The sequence below is a fragment of the Schistocerca americana genome, chromosome 4, assembly GCF_021461395.2.
Source record: "Schistocerca americana isolate TAMUIC-IGC-003095 chromosome 4, iqSchAmer2.1, whole genome shotgun sequence".
NCBI classification, from domain to species: domain Eukaryota; kingdom Metazoa; phylum Arthropoda; class Insecta; order Orthoptera; family Acrididae; genus Schistocerca; species Schistocerca americana.
Genome location: NC_060122.1, coordinates 621625431 through 621643500, shown reverse-complemented (window position 1 = coordinate 621643500; position 18070 = coordinate 621625431). Strand labels below are relative to the sequence as shown.

At 44.6% G+C, this 18070-nt stretch overlaps 1 protein-coding gene across 1 annotated transcript in view; it reads right to left on the bottom strand.

The window, feature by feature from the left end:
• LOC124612797 (probable cytochrome P450 301a1, mitochondrial) overlaps positions 1-18070 on the bottom strand; it is a 181841-nt gene that overhangs the window by 69619 nt on the left and 94152 nt on the right. The window contains exon 4 of the mRNA XM_047141201.1: positions 10789-10901. Within this exon, the coding sequence (XP_046997157.1) occupies positions 10789-10901 (113 nt within the window). The remainder of the gene's footprint in view (positions 1-10788; positions 10902-18070) is intronic.

The following is an 18070-nucleotide window of genomic DNA, read 5'->3' as shown; positions in this document are numbered from 1 at the left end:
TGACGATGTGGGAACGCACGCAATAACAAAAGTATGTAAGCAGAGGACACACCTAGCGAAGACATGGGCTGCAAATTTGGAAATCCATTGAGATAAGCAACTCTGAAAGAGCGCAGATTATTATTACGCAGAGCCTGTGAACGAGTACCTCGAAAACGGCGAAGCTGGTCGAATGTTCACGTGCTACCGTCGTGAGCATCCATGAAAAGAGGTAGAAGGCCGGCCGCGGTGGCCGAGCGGTTCTAGGCGCTACAGTCCGGAACCGCGCGACTGCTACGGTCGCAGGTTCGAATCCTGCCTCGGGCATGAATGTGTGTGATGTCCTTAGCTTAGTTAGGTTTAAGTAGTTCTAAGTTCTAGGGGACTGATGACCTCAGATGTTAAGTCCCATAGTGCTCAGAGCCATTTGAACCAAAAGAGGTAGAAGGACAGTGAAATTACGACTATGAGCTAAATGGTTCGACGTCCATGACTCTTGACAGTGTGTGGAATTCGGAGTTTTTGTACTCTGTAAAGTGATAGATGGTGATCTGTAGCACATCTGCCAAAAGAAAACGATACTGGTGCAAGCACAATTGTTTCGCAGCATAACTTTCATCGGACATTATTGAACATGGAGATCCGCAGCAGACCACTCCTGTTGACCCGACGCCATCGTCAGTTACGATTGCAGTGGGCACGGGACAATCGAGATTCGACCGTCAATTAAAAATTGTCAGCTCTTCGAGTCAATCACATTTTTGCTACACTAGGTCGATCGTCGTCTTCACAAACGACGTCATCGAGGTGAACGGCGGCTCGAAACGTGCGGCGCGCTACGAACGCAGGCCCGTGGGAGCAGTACTGTGTTTTGGAAGACATTATCCCGCGCCTGCATGGACCTGTGGCAGGAATAGAAGACACGCTGGCAGCCGCGAACCACCGGCTTTCCTTCATGCTTCACGTCTTCACCGACGGCGATGCCGTCTTTCAGCAGTATCCGGGTCTCGGAGCCAGAACCATGCAACAGTTGTTTGAGGAGCATTATAATGAACTCAAGGTCATGTCTCGCCGAACAAATTCGCCTGACATAAGTCCTATGGAACCCATCTGGGTCGCCATTGGGCGCCATCATCTCGTACGTAAATCAGCAGCCCGTTGTTTACACGAATTACTTGACCCGGCCAAGACATCTAATGCCACATATCTCCACAAACCTATCAACAAACTGTCGGATCACTGACACGCAGAATCAGTGATTATTTCGTTCCAAAGACGGACAAGCAAGATATTAAGCATATGATCATAATGTTTTGGCTCCTCAGTGTATGCAATATTCGGGAATATATACAGGAATGATCATTCAGCGCAAAAAAGTCTAGTAAACATGGGCTCTAAAGCGCATACCTTAAGAGCTATGAGCACTTCTTGGTTTTCAGTTCTGTGGAACCGATACCGACAAGTTTCAAGACATTGCAGAGGGTGTAGTGAAGAACAAATTAAGGACAGGAACAGTTGTCCGAAAATGTCATCCAACGACGCTACGGAGCGTCGATGTTACAGGCACTGGTGGCTGCCATTGAGGCACCCCTTCGACAGCAAATGTCACTTTGTATTCTGACGGACTATATGCGAAAAATCTCACAACGTTGTTTGTTGTTTAGTGACTGCGACTGATTGCGACAATAGGCAGTGGAGAATGTAGAGCTAGCTGTTGCGTAGATAGCCCTTGTCTCCTACGAGTGTGATGCTCTGATGCTTTCGTGCGCGAAGATTTCAAATGTTTCAAATGGCTCTGAGCACTATGGGACTTTAACATCTGAGGTCATCAGTCCCATAGAACTCAGAACTACTTAAACCTAACTAACCTAAGGACATCACACACATCCGTGCCCGCGGCAGGATTCGAAGCTGCGACCGTAGCAGCAGCTCGGTTCCGGACTGAAGCACCTAGAACCGCACGGCCACCGCGGCCGGCTGAAGATTTCAGACACAGGTTTACATACACAGTTTATGTTTCTCTTGGTACCTCTAAAATCCCTAGTGCTTTTCAGGATACAGAAGAAAAATTAACTGTTGATAGAGAAACCTGTGCCGAAATAGTCATCTACCGAGGCAGCAGAGCATCGCATTCATAGGAGACAAATCCCGTCCACGCAGCAGCTCGCTCCATCTTCTCCAGTGGTTATTATGGGCATCAGTCGCGATCACTAAATAACAAACAACATCGCGAGACGTTCCGACCACGGTCTGTCAGCGTACAAAAAGACATGTTTGGTGCTGATGAGGCGGCCTAGTGGCTGGCTCCAGCACTCATAACGACTCTCTGTAGCATCATCGTTGGATGACGTGGGTCCCTACCTTAATTTGTGTCGCTCAACACCCTCTACAAACCCTCTAATATGGTGAAGAAAAAATGCCGCAAGCAGACGGCAAGCGATTCCTCATCATTATTCAAGACAAAAGTGTATCTAGCAAAACCTAGTCCCGCCAATAGGTTCAATAGAAATATAATTTTAAAAACGGGGCTCTGGTAACGCTGTAACTGAGTGCAATGGGATCAAGAATAGGTAGCATGAACTTTGCGCCGTGCCGGAGCTATTACATTTTTTTCAGTTACAGCATCAAATTCTACCCACTTATTCCTCCACAGTGTGGTAGCTTGTATATTTCTTTCTGGTAATGTTACCTTTGTACGTATTGTATTGTATGTTAACTGGGGGCCTAGAAACGACGGAGAGGCTTCATCCCCGCCGCAGCCGCAGTGGTCCGCAACCCCACGACGACTACCGCAGTCCACTTCACCCCTCCGCCGCACCACACCGAACCGAGAGTTATTGTGCGGTTCGACCCCCGGTGGACACCCCAGGGAACGTCTCGCACCAGACGAGTGTAACCCCTATGTTTGCGTGATAGAGTAATAGTGGTGTACGCGTAAGTGGAGAGCTTGTTTGCGCAGCAATCGCCGACATAGTGTAACTGAGGCGGAATAAGGGGAACCAGCCGGTAAGTTATGCACATCTATGGGTGAAGTATTATAAACTTCTTTATTTCAGTGTACCATAAATAAAAATCTGGTGGATTAAGGTGCGGGGAACGTGGAGGCCAGAATATTGGGCCTCCACGACAAATCAATTTCTTTGAAAATGCTTCATTTGAATAGTTACGCACATTCATTCCAAAGTGTGGCAGTGTATCATCATGCTGAAACCATAGCTGTCGCCGAACACCAAGTGGAACGTTTTCTAATGCATCAGGAAAAGTATTCCATAGAAATATACGCTTCAGGGGCGCATTTAACTGGTCACCATCAGGTAAGGGACCAAACGCTCTCCTCCGCCGTTTCCACGCCACAAGTTTATGCCAAACCGTGCCTGAAAGCCTTGTTCACCGGTGACATGTGGGCTGTATTCGGACCAATAATGACTGATGTGGAGGTTAAAAATTCCTTCACGGACTGAAGCGAGATTCGTCAGTCTACATCATGTTTTTACAAAATGTTCGTTATCTTCCGCTTAGTGCAAAATCCATCCACAAAGTTGTACTCGTCGGATGTGGTCTTCTGGGCGCTGCTGTTCAGTTAACGTGGGTGAACGGCTTCAAGAATCCCGCCCTGTATTTTTGAAGTACCTGTAGTCCTCGAATGACCTGTGTCCGTTACTTGAGGACGAAAATTACCGGTTTACCGAAGGCGTTGCTCGAGGCGACGAAAAATATTCTTATTGGAATGGCGCCTTTGAGGGTCTTGTGCAGCATAAGCACGAGTAGCAGATTGGTTACTGGATGCACTCAGCACCGAAAGCCTATCGACATACTCATCGTTTGTGTACTCCATCGGGAAGCCGCTCTGCATCAACTTGGCAGGACCAGTTATGGTCATGCACCGTGCGGTTAGCAGATACAAGCACGCAGTTTAATGGATCCCACTGTCATGCGATAGGCTGTTGTCTTGTGGCAAAAATGATGTGCTGCTTATAAACAACGAGCACTAGTGAACTGATGTCCAAAAAAATGAAAATGAACTTGAAGAGGATTCGAAAGATAGCTCCATGATGGAACATCGTTGCAAGCTCCTCATTTTCATACGTGCGTTTTCAACATGCTCCCTCTCTGAGTTTCCTAGATAAACTTTTGTCTTGAATCTGGATAAGCAACCGCGTGGCATTTTTTCTTCATCCTATATATGTTCAGAAACAGTCTTGAAAAGCTCGTAAGAATGTTGTGGGTTAGGTTGTGGTAAGAAATAACTTTTCAGAAAAAAATTTAATACGTTGCGCCGTTTCCGAGTTAATTGGCATTGAAATTAGACAAACAGGACGTTGTGCATGCAAATTCAAGTGTCAGTCGTACTCATAGTGCAGATAATAGCCCAAGAGACTGCTAAGCCTTTGCCTCAGGCTCGATCCTTACTACCGTGCCATATACAATTTTTGTATCGGTCTCTTGCTCGGTTTTAGCAAACCAAATCAAGAATTCGTTTGGCGACACTGTCTCTGGCGGGCTGCTTCAATTTGCACGCGCAACAACCTGTTCGGCTAACTTCAATGATTAACTTAGAAACGGCGTAATGTACCGAATTTTTTTCTTAACAATTATTTCAAGCGAAAAACTCCAGGGACGGCTTCATGACAGGAAATGGAGGAAAAAAGGCCCTATGAACATGTGTCCGGAAACGCATCGTTGCCACGGTAGAAGACGCTGACGAATGACAGTTCATCTGACCACGTGCCAGCCGGCCGAAGTGGCCGTGCGGTTAAAGGCGCTGCAGTCTGGAACCGCAAGACCGCTACTGTCGCAGGTTCGAATCCTGCCTCGGGCATGGATGTTTGTGATGTCCTTAGGTTAGTTAGGTTTAACTAGTTCTAAGTTCTAGGGTACTAATGACCTCAGCAGTTGAGTCCCATAGTGCTCAGAGCCATTTGAACCATTTTTGAACCACGTACCGTGCGTTCCCTATGTGTTGCAGGCTGTGTGATTGACGCAGCGTTCTGTAACCAGCAGAATGGTCCGGTATTTACATGGCTATACCAAAACAAGTACGGCTATACCAAAACAAGTACCCTCATAGACACCAACCACATCACATATTTCAAGAGTTTTTTGGGCGTATGTGTGATGATGGGTCTTTTAGACAGACGAGAGTGCAGGAAGGCGGCGGATTATGGGTACACCAGATCTGGAGGACCGGGTTCTACAGGATATTGAGACGAAACCTAGTACAAGCTCAAGGCAAGTGGCCCGCCAACATGATGAAACCCTTTGCTGTTCCTTATCTATATAAACGATTTGGGAGACAATCTGAGCAGCCGTCTTAGGTTGTTTGCAGATGACGCTGTCGTTTATCGACTAATAAAGTCTTCAGAAGATCAAAACAAACTGCAAAGCGATTTAGAAAAGATTTCTGAATGGTGCGAAAAGTGGCAGTTGACCCTAAATAACGAAAAGTGTGAGGACATCCACATGAGTGCTAAAAGGAACTCGTTAAACTTCGGTTACACGATAAATCAGTCTAATCTAAAAGCCGTAAATTCAACTAAATACCTAGGTATTGCAATTACGAGCAACTTAAATTGGAAGGAACACATAGAAAATGTTGTGGGGAAGGCTAACCAAAGACTGCCTTTTATTGTCAGGACACTTAAAAGATGTAACAGACCTACTAAGGAGACTGCCTACTCTACGGTTTCCGTCCTCTTTTAGAGTACTGCTGCGCGGTGTGGGATCCTTACCAGATAGGACTGACGAAGTGCATCGAAAAAGTTCAAAGAAAGGCTGCACGTTTTGTATTATCGCGAAATATGGGAGAGATTGTCACAGAAATGATACAGGATTTGGGCTGGACATCATTAAATGAAAGGATTTATTCGTTGCGACGGAATCTTCTCACGAAAATCAAATCACCAACTTTCCTCCGAATTCGAAAATATTTTGTTAACACTGCCCTACATAGGGAGGAACGATCACCACTATAAAATAAGGGAAATCAGATCTAGTACGGAAAGATGTAGGTGTTCATTATTTCAGCGCGCTATACGAGATTGGAATAATAGAGAATTGTGAAGGTGGTTCGATGAACCCTCTGCCAGGCACTTAAATGTGATTTGCAGAGTATCCATGTAGATGTACATGAAGTACGACTATGTCTATCCTATACGGCACCCGCTACTATTCCCATCACCTGCAACGAGTGCAAAGATTATCAGCAGAGTATTTCCCTCTATGCGAGGGATTTTCTTATTAGTTTTTGCACCAGACCATCATAATTATGGTATTTCTGTCAACAGTCCTTTTTAGCAACGAAGCAAGCTTTGCCAGAACTGGCATCATTAATCTGCATAATCGTCATCTGTGGACTACAGAGAATCCTCGGGAAGTGATTGAGATGTATCATCAGCATGGGTTCAGCAGTAATGTGTGTGCACGAATTCTTGGCGACCACATACTCGGACCGGTTATTATTCAACAACAACTCGATAGAGGAACGTACCTGGACCTCCTGCGGAGTACTCTCCCTGGGCTGCACGAGAACCTGGCTTTGGCAATATGGTAGACTATGTGGCTTCTGCATGATGGAGCATCACCTTGCGGAGTACTCTCCCTGCGCTGCTCGAGAACATGGCTTTGGCAATACGGCAGGTTATGTGGTTTCTGCATGATGGAGCATCACCCTGCGACAACATACTTGGACCGGTTATTATTCAACAACAACTCGATAGAGGAACGTACCTGGACCTCCTGCGGAGTACTCTCCCTATGCTCTTCGAGAATATGACTTTGGCAATATGGCAGGTTATGTGGCTTCTGCATGATGGGGCATCACCCTGCGGAATCTGGGCTGCTCGAGAACATGGCTTAGGTAATATAGCAGGTTATGTGTCTTCTGCATGATGGAGCATCACCCTGCGGAGTACTCTCCCTGGGCTGCTCGAGAACATGACTTTGGCAATATGGCAGGTTATGTGGTTTCTGCATGACGGAGCATCACCATGCGACCACATACTCGGACCATTATTCAACAACAACTCTATAGAGGAACGTTCCTGGACCTCCTGCCGAGTACTCTCCCTAAGCTCTTCGAGAATATGGCTTTGGCAATATGGCAGGTTATGTGGCTTCTGCATGATGGAGCACCAGCCTGCGGAGTCTGGGCTGCTCGAGAACATGGCTTTGGCAATATAGCACTTTATGTCGCTTCTGCATGATGGAGCATCACCCTGCAGAGTCTCGGCTGCTCGAGAACATGGCTTTGGCAATATAGCAGCTTATGTGTCTTCTGGATGAGGGAGCATCACCCTTTGGAGTACTCTCCCTGGGCTGCTCGAGAACATAGCTTTGGCAATATGGCAGGTTATGTGGTTTCTGCATGACGGAGCATCACCATGCGACCACATACTCGGACCGGTTATTATTCTACAACAACTATATAAAGCTACGTACCTTGACCTCCTGCAGAGTACCCTCCCTAGGCTCTTCGAGAATATGGCTTTGGCAATATGGCAATATGGCAGGTTATGTGGCTTCTGCATGATGGAGCATCACCCTGCGGAGTACTTTCCCTGGGCTGCTCGAGAACATGGCTTTGGCAATATAGCAGGTCATGTGTCTTCTGCATGATGGAGCATCACCCTGCGGAGTACTCTCCCAGCGCTGCTCGAGAACATGGCTTTGGCAATATGGCAGGTTATGTGGTTTCTGCATGATGGAGCATCACTCTGCGACCACATACTCGGACTGGTTATTATTCAACAACAACTCGATAGAGAAACGTACCTGGACCTCCTGCGGAGTACTCTCCCTATGCTCTTCGAGAATATGGCTTTGGCAATATGGCAGGTTATGTGGCTTCTGCATGATGGAGCATCACCCTACGGAGTCTGGGCTGCTCGAGAACATGGCTTTGCAAAATATAGCAGGTTATGTGTCTTCTGCATGATGGAGCATCACCCTGCGGTGTCTGGGATCTTCGAGAATATGGCTTTGGCAATATAGCAGGTTATGTGTCTTCTGCATTATGGAGCATCACCCTGCGGATTACTCTCCCTGGGCTGCTTGAGAACATGGCATTGTCGATATGGAAGGTTATGTGGTTTCTGCATGACAGAGCATCACCCTGCGACCACATACTCGGACCGATTATTATTCTACGACAACTCTATAGAGCTACGTACCTGTACCTCTTGCGGAGTACCCTCCCTAGGCTCTTCGAGAATATGGCTTTGGCAATATGGCAGGTTATGTGGCTTCTGCATGATTGAGCATCACCCTGTTGAGTCTGGGCTGCTCGAGAACATGATTTTTGCAATATAGCAGGTTATGTGGCTTCTGCATGATGAAGCATCACCCTGCGGAGTACTCTCCCTGGGCTGCTCGAGAACATGGCTTTGGTAATATAGCAGGTTATGTGTCTTCTGCATGATGGAGCATCACCTTGCGGAGTACTCTCCCTGGGCTGCTCGAGAACATGCCTTTGGCAATATAGCAGGTTATGTGGCTTCTGCATGATGGAGCATCACCCTGAGAATCTGGGCTGCTCGAGAACATGGCTTTGGCAATATGGTAGGTTATGTGGTTTCTGCATGACAGAGCATCACCCTGCGGAGTCTGGGCTGCTCGAGAACATGCCTTTGGCAATATAGCAGGTTATGTGGCTTCTGCATGATGGAGCATCACCCTGAGAATCTGGGCTGCTCGAGAACATGGCTTTGGCAATATGGTAGGTTATGTGGTTTCTGCATGATAGAGCATCACCCTGCGGAGTCTGGGCTGCTCGAGAACATGGCTTTGGCAATATAGCAGGTTATGTGGCTTCTGCATGATGGAGCATCACCCTGCGGAGTACTCTCCCTGGGCTGCTCGAGAACATGGCTTTGGCAATATAGCAGGTTATGTGGCTTCTGCATGACGAAGCATCATCCTACTTCCGCATTACAGTTCACCCACGCTTAAACAAAATCTTCCCCGGACATTAGATATGACACGGAGTCCCTGTATTACCGTATAGCATGGCCTGCTATATCACTGGACTGAAACCCCCTTGATTTTTATCTCTGGAGGTATCTGAACAAGTTCCTGGTGTGCAGACCGTTCAACTGCGTGTTCACGACGCCTGTGACGCTATTCGGACGGAGACCGGAACGTGCGAAAGGGCGCAGCAACCCATTATGATGTGACGTGCGAACGCGTGCACTGCATCCCATGGACGCCACTTTGAACCTTCGTTGTGACGTGGATTAGATGCAACTCTGTACTGTGTTCCAGAACGATATGCTGTCGTTACACTCTCACTGTCCATTTCCGGACACATCTACATCTATACCTACATACATATTCCGCAAACTACCACACAGTGCGTGGCGGAGGGTGCCTCGTACCACAACTAGCATCTTCTCTCCTTGTTCCACTCCCAAACAGAACGAGGGAAAAATGACTGCCTATATGCCTCTGTACGAGCCCTAATCTCTCTTATCTTATCTTTGTCGTCTTTCCGCGAAATGTAAGTTGGCGGCAGCAAAACTGTACTGCAGTCAGCCTCAAATGCTGGTTCTCTAAATTTCCTTAGTAGTGATTCACGAAAAGAACGCCTCCTTTCCTCCAGAGACTCCCACCCCAGCTCCTGAAGCATTTCCGTAACACCCACGTGATGATCAAACCTACCAGTAACAAATCTAGCAGCCCGCCTCTGAATTGTTTCTATGTCCTCCCTCAATCCGACCTGATAGGGATCCCAAACGCTCGATCAGTACTCAAGAATAGGTCTATTAGTGTTTTATAAGCGGTCTCCTTTACAGATGAATCACATCTTCCCAAAATTCTACAAATTAACCGAAGACGACTATCTGCCTTCCCCACAACTGCCATTACATGCTTGTCCCACTTCATATCGCTCTGCAATGTTATGCCCAAATATTTAATCGACGTGACTGTGTCAAGCGCTACACTACTAATGGAGTATTCCAACATTACAGGATTCTTTTTCCTATTCATCTGCATTAATTTACATTTATCTATATTTAGAGTTAGCTGTCATTCTTTACACCAATCACAAATCCTGTCCAAGCCATCTTGTATCCTCCTACAGTCACTCAACGACGACACCTTCCCGTACACCACAGCATCATCAGCAAACAGCCACATATTGCTATCCACCCTATCCAAAAGACCATTTATGTAGGTAGAAAACAACAGCGGACCTACCACACTTCCCTGGGGCACTCCAGATGATACCCTCACCTTCGATGAACACTCACCATCGAGGACAACGTACGGCGTTCTATTAGTTAAGAAGTCTTCCAGCCACAAACATATTTGCGAACCAATCGCATATGCTCGTACCTTAGTTAGAAGTCTGCAGTGGGGCACCGAGTCAAACGCTTTCCGGAAGTCAAGGAATATGGCATCCGTCTGATACCGTTCATCAGTGGTTCGCAAGATATCATGTGAAAAAAGGGCGAGTTGCGTTTCGCAGGAGCGATGCTTTCTAAAGCCGTGATGATGCATGGACAGCAACTTCTCTGTCTCAAGGAAATTCATTATATTCGAACTGAGAACATGTTCGAGAATCCTGCAACAAACTGATGTTAAGGATATTGGTCTGTAATTTTGAGGATCCGTCCTTCTACCCTTCTTATATACAGGCGTCACTTTTTCCTCCATTTCCAGTCAGAAATCCGTCCCTGAAGTTTGTCGGTTTTTCCTGTGACTTGTCGCAGTTAAACAGAAGCCCGCTCCCTGTTGGTTTCCCCTCCCTGATGTGATGTCAGGTGGCAGAGCTGAAGCAGACGTGTGAAGCGCACAGTGTGGTGGACTCACGTGGTGGCCACGCCCTGGATGTCGCCAAACCAGTCCTTCCTGGCGACGCCCCTGTAGTATTTGATGGACTGAATCGTGTCACGCACCGGCCTCGGGCCCTCATTGCGGTACACCTGCAACAGGAAATCTGTAGGCTGTTCACCGTCTCCCAATAAACTACAATGGTGTGTCAAAATTTTGTACATGGCTGCCCGTTCAGAGACCGTGAATAGTTACAATTTAATGAAAACAGCCCTCGGTCACTATTTTTAACGAATTAACCGGGTTTCCGCACTGCTAGGAGTGTCTTCCTCGGAATGTTATAGACCATTCTTTGATTTAAATTCTGAGGAAGACACTCCCAGCAGTGTTGAAACTCGGTTAATTCGTTAAAAATAGTGACCGAGGGCTGTTTTCTTTCAATTGTAACAATAGTGTGTTCATCAACCGCTTGCCTTATCAAATCAACAAGCTTCAAACTGGTTTTGGAAAGTGTGTATCTTGGCAAAACACAATTTTTTTTCTATTACCCAGACATGTTTATCTGAGGTTTCAGCATCGTAGTTGGCTTTGATTTTCTTCCCTGTTACCACAGGCTGAGGTTGTTGTGGGTTTTTATGTTTTGGATTACAGTTGTTTTCCCTTCATAGTTTGTCATGTAGTCCCAATGTCATGTGATAATGCGGGGCAATACATGTTGCTAATGCTGTCAGAATTTTCTGTTCCGCACTTCGTAATGCTCACTTCACGCATATTAGGTTAGGTTCGGCTCTGTGCAGCTAGCGTATCGCAGCTGACAGCACTGGCAGCAAGCATGTATTGCGCCGCATGCTCGCATGACAAACTGCGATATTAAAACTAATGTGAATCAGGAAAAGCACGGCATGTGATAACAAGAAAGGAAGTAAAAGCCCAGTGATGATGCTGAAACTTCAGTGTAACATGTTTGGGCAACAGGAAGAAACAAAAAATTGTGTTTTGCTCGAGGGAGATCCTTCTAAGCACAAAATTATTTGTAAGTAAGCACAGACAGAAGAGCTTCAACCTCAAGATGATTAAAAGATTCAGTTTAGTCCTTCATTCTTCAGTGAATAGCTCAAGATAAGCTCACTATACAAATAATATTTTGTCTGTACTTTCCTGCACATAGTTTATAACAAAATACATTCGTTTGGCGTGTGTGTGTGCGTGGGAGGGGGGGGGGGATGTGTTTGTGTGTGTGTGTTTGTGTGTGTGTGTGTGTGTGTGTGTGTGTGTGGGTGGGTGGGTGGGTGGGTGTGTGTGTGTTCGAACATAGCTAACACACACCATTTGAACGCCCGCTGTAGCTTCAGGCGAAGTTGCTACACGGTTACCTTGAACTGATTCTAACGGACTGCCCTACTTCCATTTGCTTAGTACTTTGAAAGTTTGAAGCTAAGTGCCCGGAGCTCAGTTTGCTAAAGTAGTGTGACATAACTCTCAGAGAAGAGTTAGAAGAACATCATCGCATCAAATTATTAAATTTCCAAACGCCTTGTGTAAAGACCACGTTGAGTTAATTGTAATAGACATAGGCAGCTGACTGCATAGCGTTGAAGACTTGTAATTGTGAAGTCTCTGGTTCGAATCTCATCAGTAGTGATGTTTTATTTTTACTTTTATTTCAACTACATCTTTATTAACAAATCTAACATTAATTGAGAAACGCTGAAACATCATTTTTATGAAATGAAATCTTTTAATTTTTAATTGTTAATAATAGGAAACTGCTAGTATTCGTATAAGGTAAAATTAAGTACAAACATGAGAAATTCCAAATAGAAAATAAAAAAATAATATGTTTCTATAGATATAGAATTTTTTATGTATTAGGTTGGTGCACAAGTTCGTAGCGTTTTTGTTTTGCATGCTGGTATTTCGGCTGCTGTGAGTTTATTTATCGAGTTTAGTTTTTTATTTGTAATTCATTGTTGCTATTGGAGTTTACACATTGTCATTTTGTGGAGCTGTGGATGTTAAAAAATGGATTTTCAAAAGGAGAAATCGAAACATGTCTGACATATTGTTCTGTTTGAGTTCAATAGCGGGAGATAAGCCCACTGAACAGAGCACGGCAAGAAAATTGTTTTCTCGTTTTAAGGAGGACTGTTTGGACATTAGTGACTCTCCACGTTCAGGGGACTTCCGAGATTTGATGAAAATCGTTTAAACGCATTAATTCTCAATGCTCCGCGTCAGTGTACTTGAGAAATGCCGAATGTGATGAACTGTGATGAGTCGGCTATCGTGTGACAATTTCATGCAATGAGAAAGGTTCAAAAATCGGGTATATGGGTACCGCATGCTCTAAGCCAAAATCACAAAAATCAACCGGTGGCCATAAATCTCTGCCCTCATCGCGAATTGGCTCATGAACAACACCGACCACACGTGTCCTATACCATTGCTGGTGACGACAAACGGAGTCTTAACGCTTACATAAGGAAAAAAAAAGGATTCGTTCAACCTCAGCAAAGCAGCAACTTCCCGTACAAAGACCTGCGCACATCCACAAAAGATAACGTTACGCTTCTCGTGCAACAACGACGGTGGATGTTCTTCGAATTGCTTCCTCGAGGCGTAACAACAACAAAATGATTCAAATGGCTCTGAGCACAATGGGACTTAACATCTATGGTCATCAGTCCCCTAGAACTTAGAACTACTTAAACTTAACTAACCTAAGGACGTCACACAACACCCAGTCATCACGAGGCAGAGAAAATCCCTGACCCCGCCGGGAATCGAACCCGGGAACCCGTGCGCGGGAAGCGAGAACGCTACCGCACGACCACGAGCTGCAGATATCAAGAACAACAAACAGGAAGACTGTTTGCAGTGATGCTACCCCATGATAACGCCCGACCGCATTCAGCTAGACTGACGAAAAACACTATACAGGAGGTGGGTTGGGAAGTCATTCCGCACGCACCTTGTTCACCTAATGTTGCACCCTCAGAGTTTCACCTTTGTCGCTACCTGCCGACCAACCTTCAAGGAGCTTCTTTTCCGTATGAAAATGCGCTCCGAACATGGCTTCACGAATTCTTCGCCTCAAAACCACGTGATTTCTACAGTCGTGGAATAGAAAAGTTACCCCAGCGTTGGGAGACTGTTGTAAATGTGAAGGAGAATATATTATTGATGACTGAAAACTCTGTTATGTGTATCTGTTGTGTTTATTAAATTTATAGAGAAACGTTACAAACTCCACCAACACAACGAATAAATTTTAGTTTGGCAATAAAGCATTTCGCATGTCTATTAATGTTTAATTTATTTTCATACAGCTAATGATTAACCATATATATATATATATATATATATATATATATATATATATATATATATATATATATATAATGTTTCGATCTTTGCTACTTAACATTTACATTTATGAATAGAAACGGAATTTAAATGAAAGTAAAAATCATACATAGCTACTGGCAGGATTCGAACCAACTACACTGCCTGATTAAAAAAAAGTGCGGCGTAGTCGGTTGAGGTTCAAATGGCTCTGAGCACTATGGGACTCAACTGCTGAGGTCATTAGTCCCCTAGAACTTAGAACTAGTTAATCCTAACTAACCTAAGGACATCACAAACATCCATGCCCGAGGCAGGATTCGAACCTGCGACCGTAGCGGTCTTGCGGTTCCAGACTGCAGCGCCTTTAACCGCACGGCCACTTCGGCCGGCAGTCGGTTGTCAAAGTAATTTCGGACACATAGACACCACTGGTATGTATCCAAATGAGTAGAACAACAATCCTCTGTGAGAGGTAGAACTGCCAATGGCCACCAGAATCCATTAGTGTTGTCCGTGTTTTGTGTTATTACCAAGCCTGGTAGGATATATAAGAGGCCTAAACAGCCTTATATGTAGCGTGATATCTGTGAAGGGCAGGAAGATTCTGCTTGCTCATGTAAGATAGCATTATCAGCACCTGACAGAATCATAACACAGCTGCATTACACAAGAAAAATACTTTCCTGGGGATATCCTTATAGGATATTTCAACAGAATGGGGGGCATGAATAATGCAACATTGTTATTGCCCACGAACTTAGTGTATTGTTGAGCTCTGACAAGCTTATTTAGTAAATTTTTCTGAATTTTTAATTGCACTGATAAATACAGTGTTAAATTATTGTTCTTGAATTAAGAAGATGAAACAAATCAGTTTTGTACAGCCTGAATCATTCAAAACTTGATATTATAGTATTGTAAAACGTAGCAAAGTAAGCAAAATAAAGAAGGAAGGAAGGAATCAGGCTTGAAGAAAGCCCAACTTTTGCCCTTGTCGTTCCCTTTTGGGGAACGGCTTCTCTACAAGAGAAAATTCAATGTACGAACACCTGGTAGGACAGTCTTGAGACAGGGATATCACGTGGCCTTCTCGCGTTCCGTTTTGGGAACACTTTTACAAGGAAAAAACTTAACCACAGGCAGACTGAACAGGGCAAAAGTAGCTGGCTAGCAGATACTGTGAAAGGACGTGTTTAGTGGTGCGTTTCGCAGGTAGTTACTATGTATTCTAACATCTGTACAAAATATTGGAAGAAGATGTTTAATTATTAACAGTGGTTGCAACAAATACCAGGCTTAATTATGGGTTTGCTGCGGTTGCACAACTTGACTTCAGGAAAACTGAGTGTGGGCTGCTTCAAATGGCTCTGAGGACTATGGGACTTAACATCTAATGTCATCAGTCCCCTAGAACTTATAACTACTTAAACCTAACTAACCTAAGGATATCACACACATCCATGCCCGAGGCAGGATTCGAACCTGCGACCGTAGCGGTCGCGCAGTTACAGACTGAAGCGCCTAGAACCGCTCGGCCACCGCGGCCAGCGCAAGTGTGGGCTGCCTTTGTGACGCCATTGTCATCTTGTTTTAACCAGAGACGCGAAGAATTTGCAGAAGTGCCATCGGCACCACATAATGAACTCTACTGTTTATAATAAGTCGAACTACAACTACACAGTCGTCATGAATGTGCAGAGAGCCAGACTTAAATTCAATTCGTTCTATGAACTAAAATATTCTAGTTAAATATATTGTCATTTACGTCTACATCTAAGTGATTACTCTGCTATTCACAATGAAGTGCCTGGCAGAGGGTTCAGTGAACCACCTTCAACCTGTCTCTCTACCGTTCCACACTCAAACGGTGCGCGGGAAAAACGAGCACTTAGTTTTTTCTGCGCGAACCCTGATTTCTCTTATTTTATCGTGATGATCATTTCTGCCTATGTAGGTGGGTGCCAACAGAACGTTTTCGCAATCGGAGGAGAAAACTAGTGATTGAAATTTCATCAGAAGATTCCGTCACTACGAAAAACGCCATTGTTTTAATGATAGCCACTCCAATTCACGTATCATCTCTGTGGCACTATCTCTCCTATTTCGCAATAATACAAAACGATCTGCCCTTCTTCGTACTTTTTCGATGACATCTGTCAATCTCAACTGATGCGGATCCGACACCGCACAGCAATACTCCAGAATAGCCGGCCGGTGTGGCCGTGCGGTTCTAGGCGCTTCAGTCTGGAACCGCGTGACCGCTACGGTCGCAGGTTCGAATCCTGCCTCGGGCATGGATGTGTGTGATGTCCTTAGGTTAGTTAGGTTTAAGTAGTTCTAAGTTCTAGGGGACTGATGACTTCAGAAGTTAAGTCCCATAGTCCTCAGAGCCATTTGAACCATTTGAACTCCAGAATACAGCGGACAAGCGTGGTGTAAGCAATCTCTTTAGTGGACCTTTTGTACCTTCTACGTATTCTGCCAATGAATCACAGTCTTTGGTTTGCTCTACTCACAACATTATGTATGTGATAGTTCCAGTTTACTTTATTTGTGATTGTAACTCCTAAGTATTTAGTTGAATTTACAGCCTTCAGGTTTGTGTGACTTATCGTGTAATAGAAATTTAGCGGATTTCTTTTAGTGCTCATGTGAATAACTTCACACTTTTCTTTATTTAGGGTCAATTGGCACTTTTCGCACCATATAGATATCTTATCTAAAACATTTTGCAACTCGTTTTGGTCATCTGATGAATTTTCAAGACGGTAAATGACAGCATCATCTGCAAACAATCTATGACGGCTATTCAGATTGTCTATGTCGTTAATATAGGTCAGGAACAATAGAGGGCATATAACACTTCCTTGGGGATCGCCGGATATTACTTCTGTTTTACTCGATGACTTTTCGTCTATTACTATGAACTGTGACCTTTATGACAGGAAATTCATATATTTCATAGGCACGCCGTTTGGTTAGGAGACACTCGTGAGGATTGCTGTGTCGGAAGCCTTCTGGAAATCTAAAAATATGGAACCAATTTGACATCCCCTGTCGATAGCACTCATTGCTTCATGAGTGTAAAGAGCTAGTTGTGTTTCACAAGAACGATATTTTCTGAATCCGTCCTGACTGTGTGTCAATAAATCGTTTTCTTCTAGGTAATTCATAATGTTCGAACACAGCATATGTTCCAAAACCCTACTGCAAAACGGCGTTAGTGATACGGACCTGCAATTCAGCCGATTTCTCCCATTTACCTTTTTGGGTGTTGGTGTGACTTGAGCAATTTTCCAGTCTTTAGGTACGGATCTTTCTGTGAACGAGTGGTTGTATACTAAATATGGAGCTATTGTATCAGCATACTCTGAAAGGAACCTGACTGGCATACAGTCTGGACCGAGGATATCTACTTCTATGTTTCTCATGTTGGCAGTTGTTCTTGAATGGAATTCAGGAATATTTACTTCATCGTCTTTGCTGCAGGAGTTTAGGAAAACCGTGTTTAATAACTCTGCTTTAGTGGCACTGTCATCAGTGACTTCACCGTAGCTATCACGCAGTGAAGGTATTGATTGCGTCTTGCCACTGGAGTGCTTTATGTATGACCAGAATCTCTTTGGGTTTTCTGCCAGATTCTGAGGCAGAGTTTCGTTGTGGAAATTATTATAAGCATCTCGCATTGAAGTACGCGCTGTCTTTCGGACTACTACAAAACTTTCTCAGTCTCGGAGATTTTGCGTTATTTTAAATTAGGCATGCTTTTTTCGTTGCTTCTGCTACAGCGATCTGACCTGTTTTGTGTACCATGGGGGATCAGTACCATCACTTACTATTTTATGAGGTACATATCTCTCAATTGCGGTCGATAATATCTCTTTGAAATCATTCCACATCTTTTTTACGCCTACATTAACAGAACGGAAGGAGTGTAGACTGTCTCTTACAAAGGCGTTAAGAGCATTTTTAT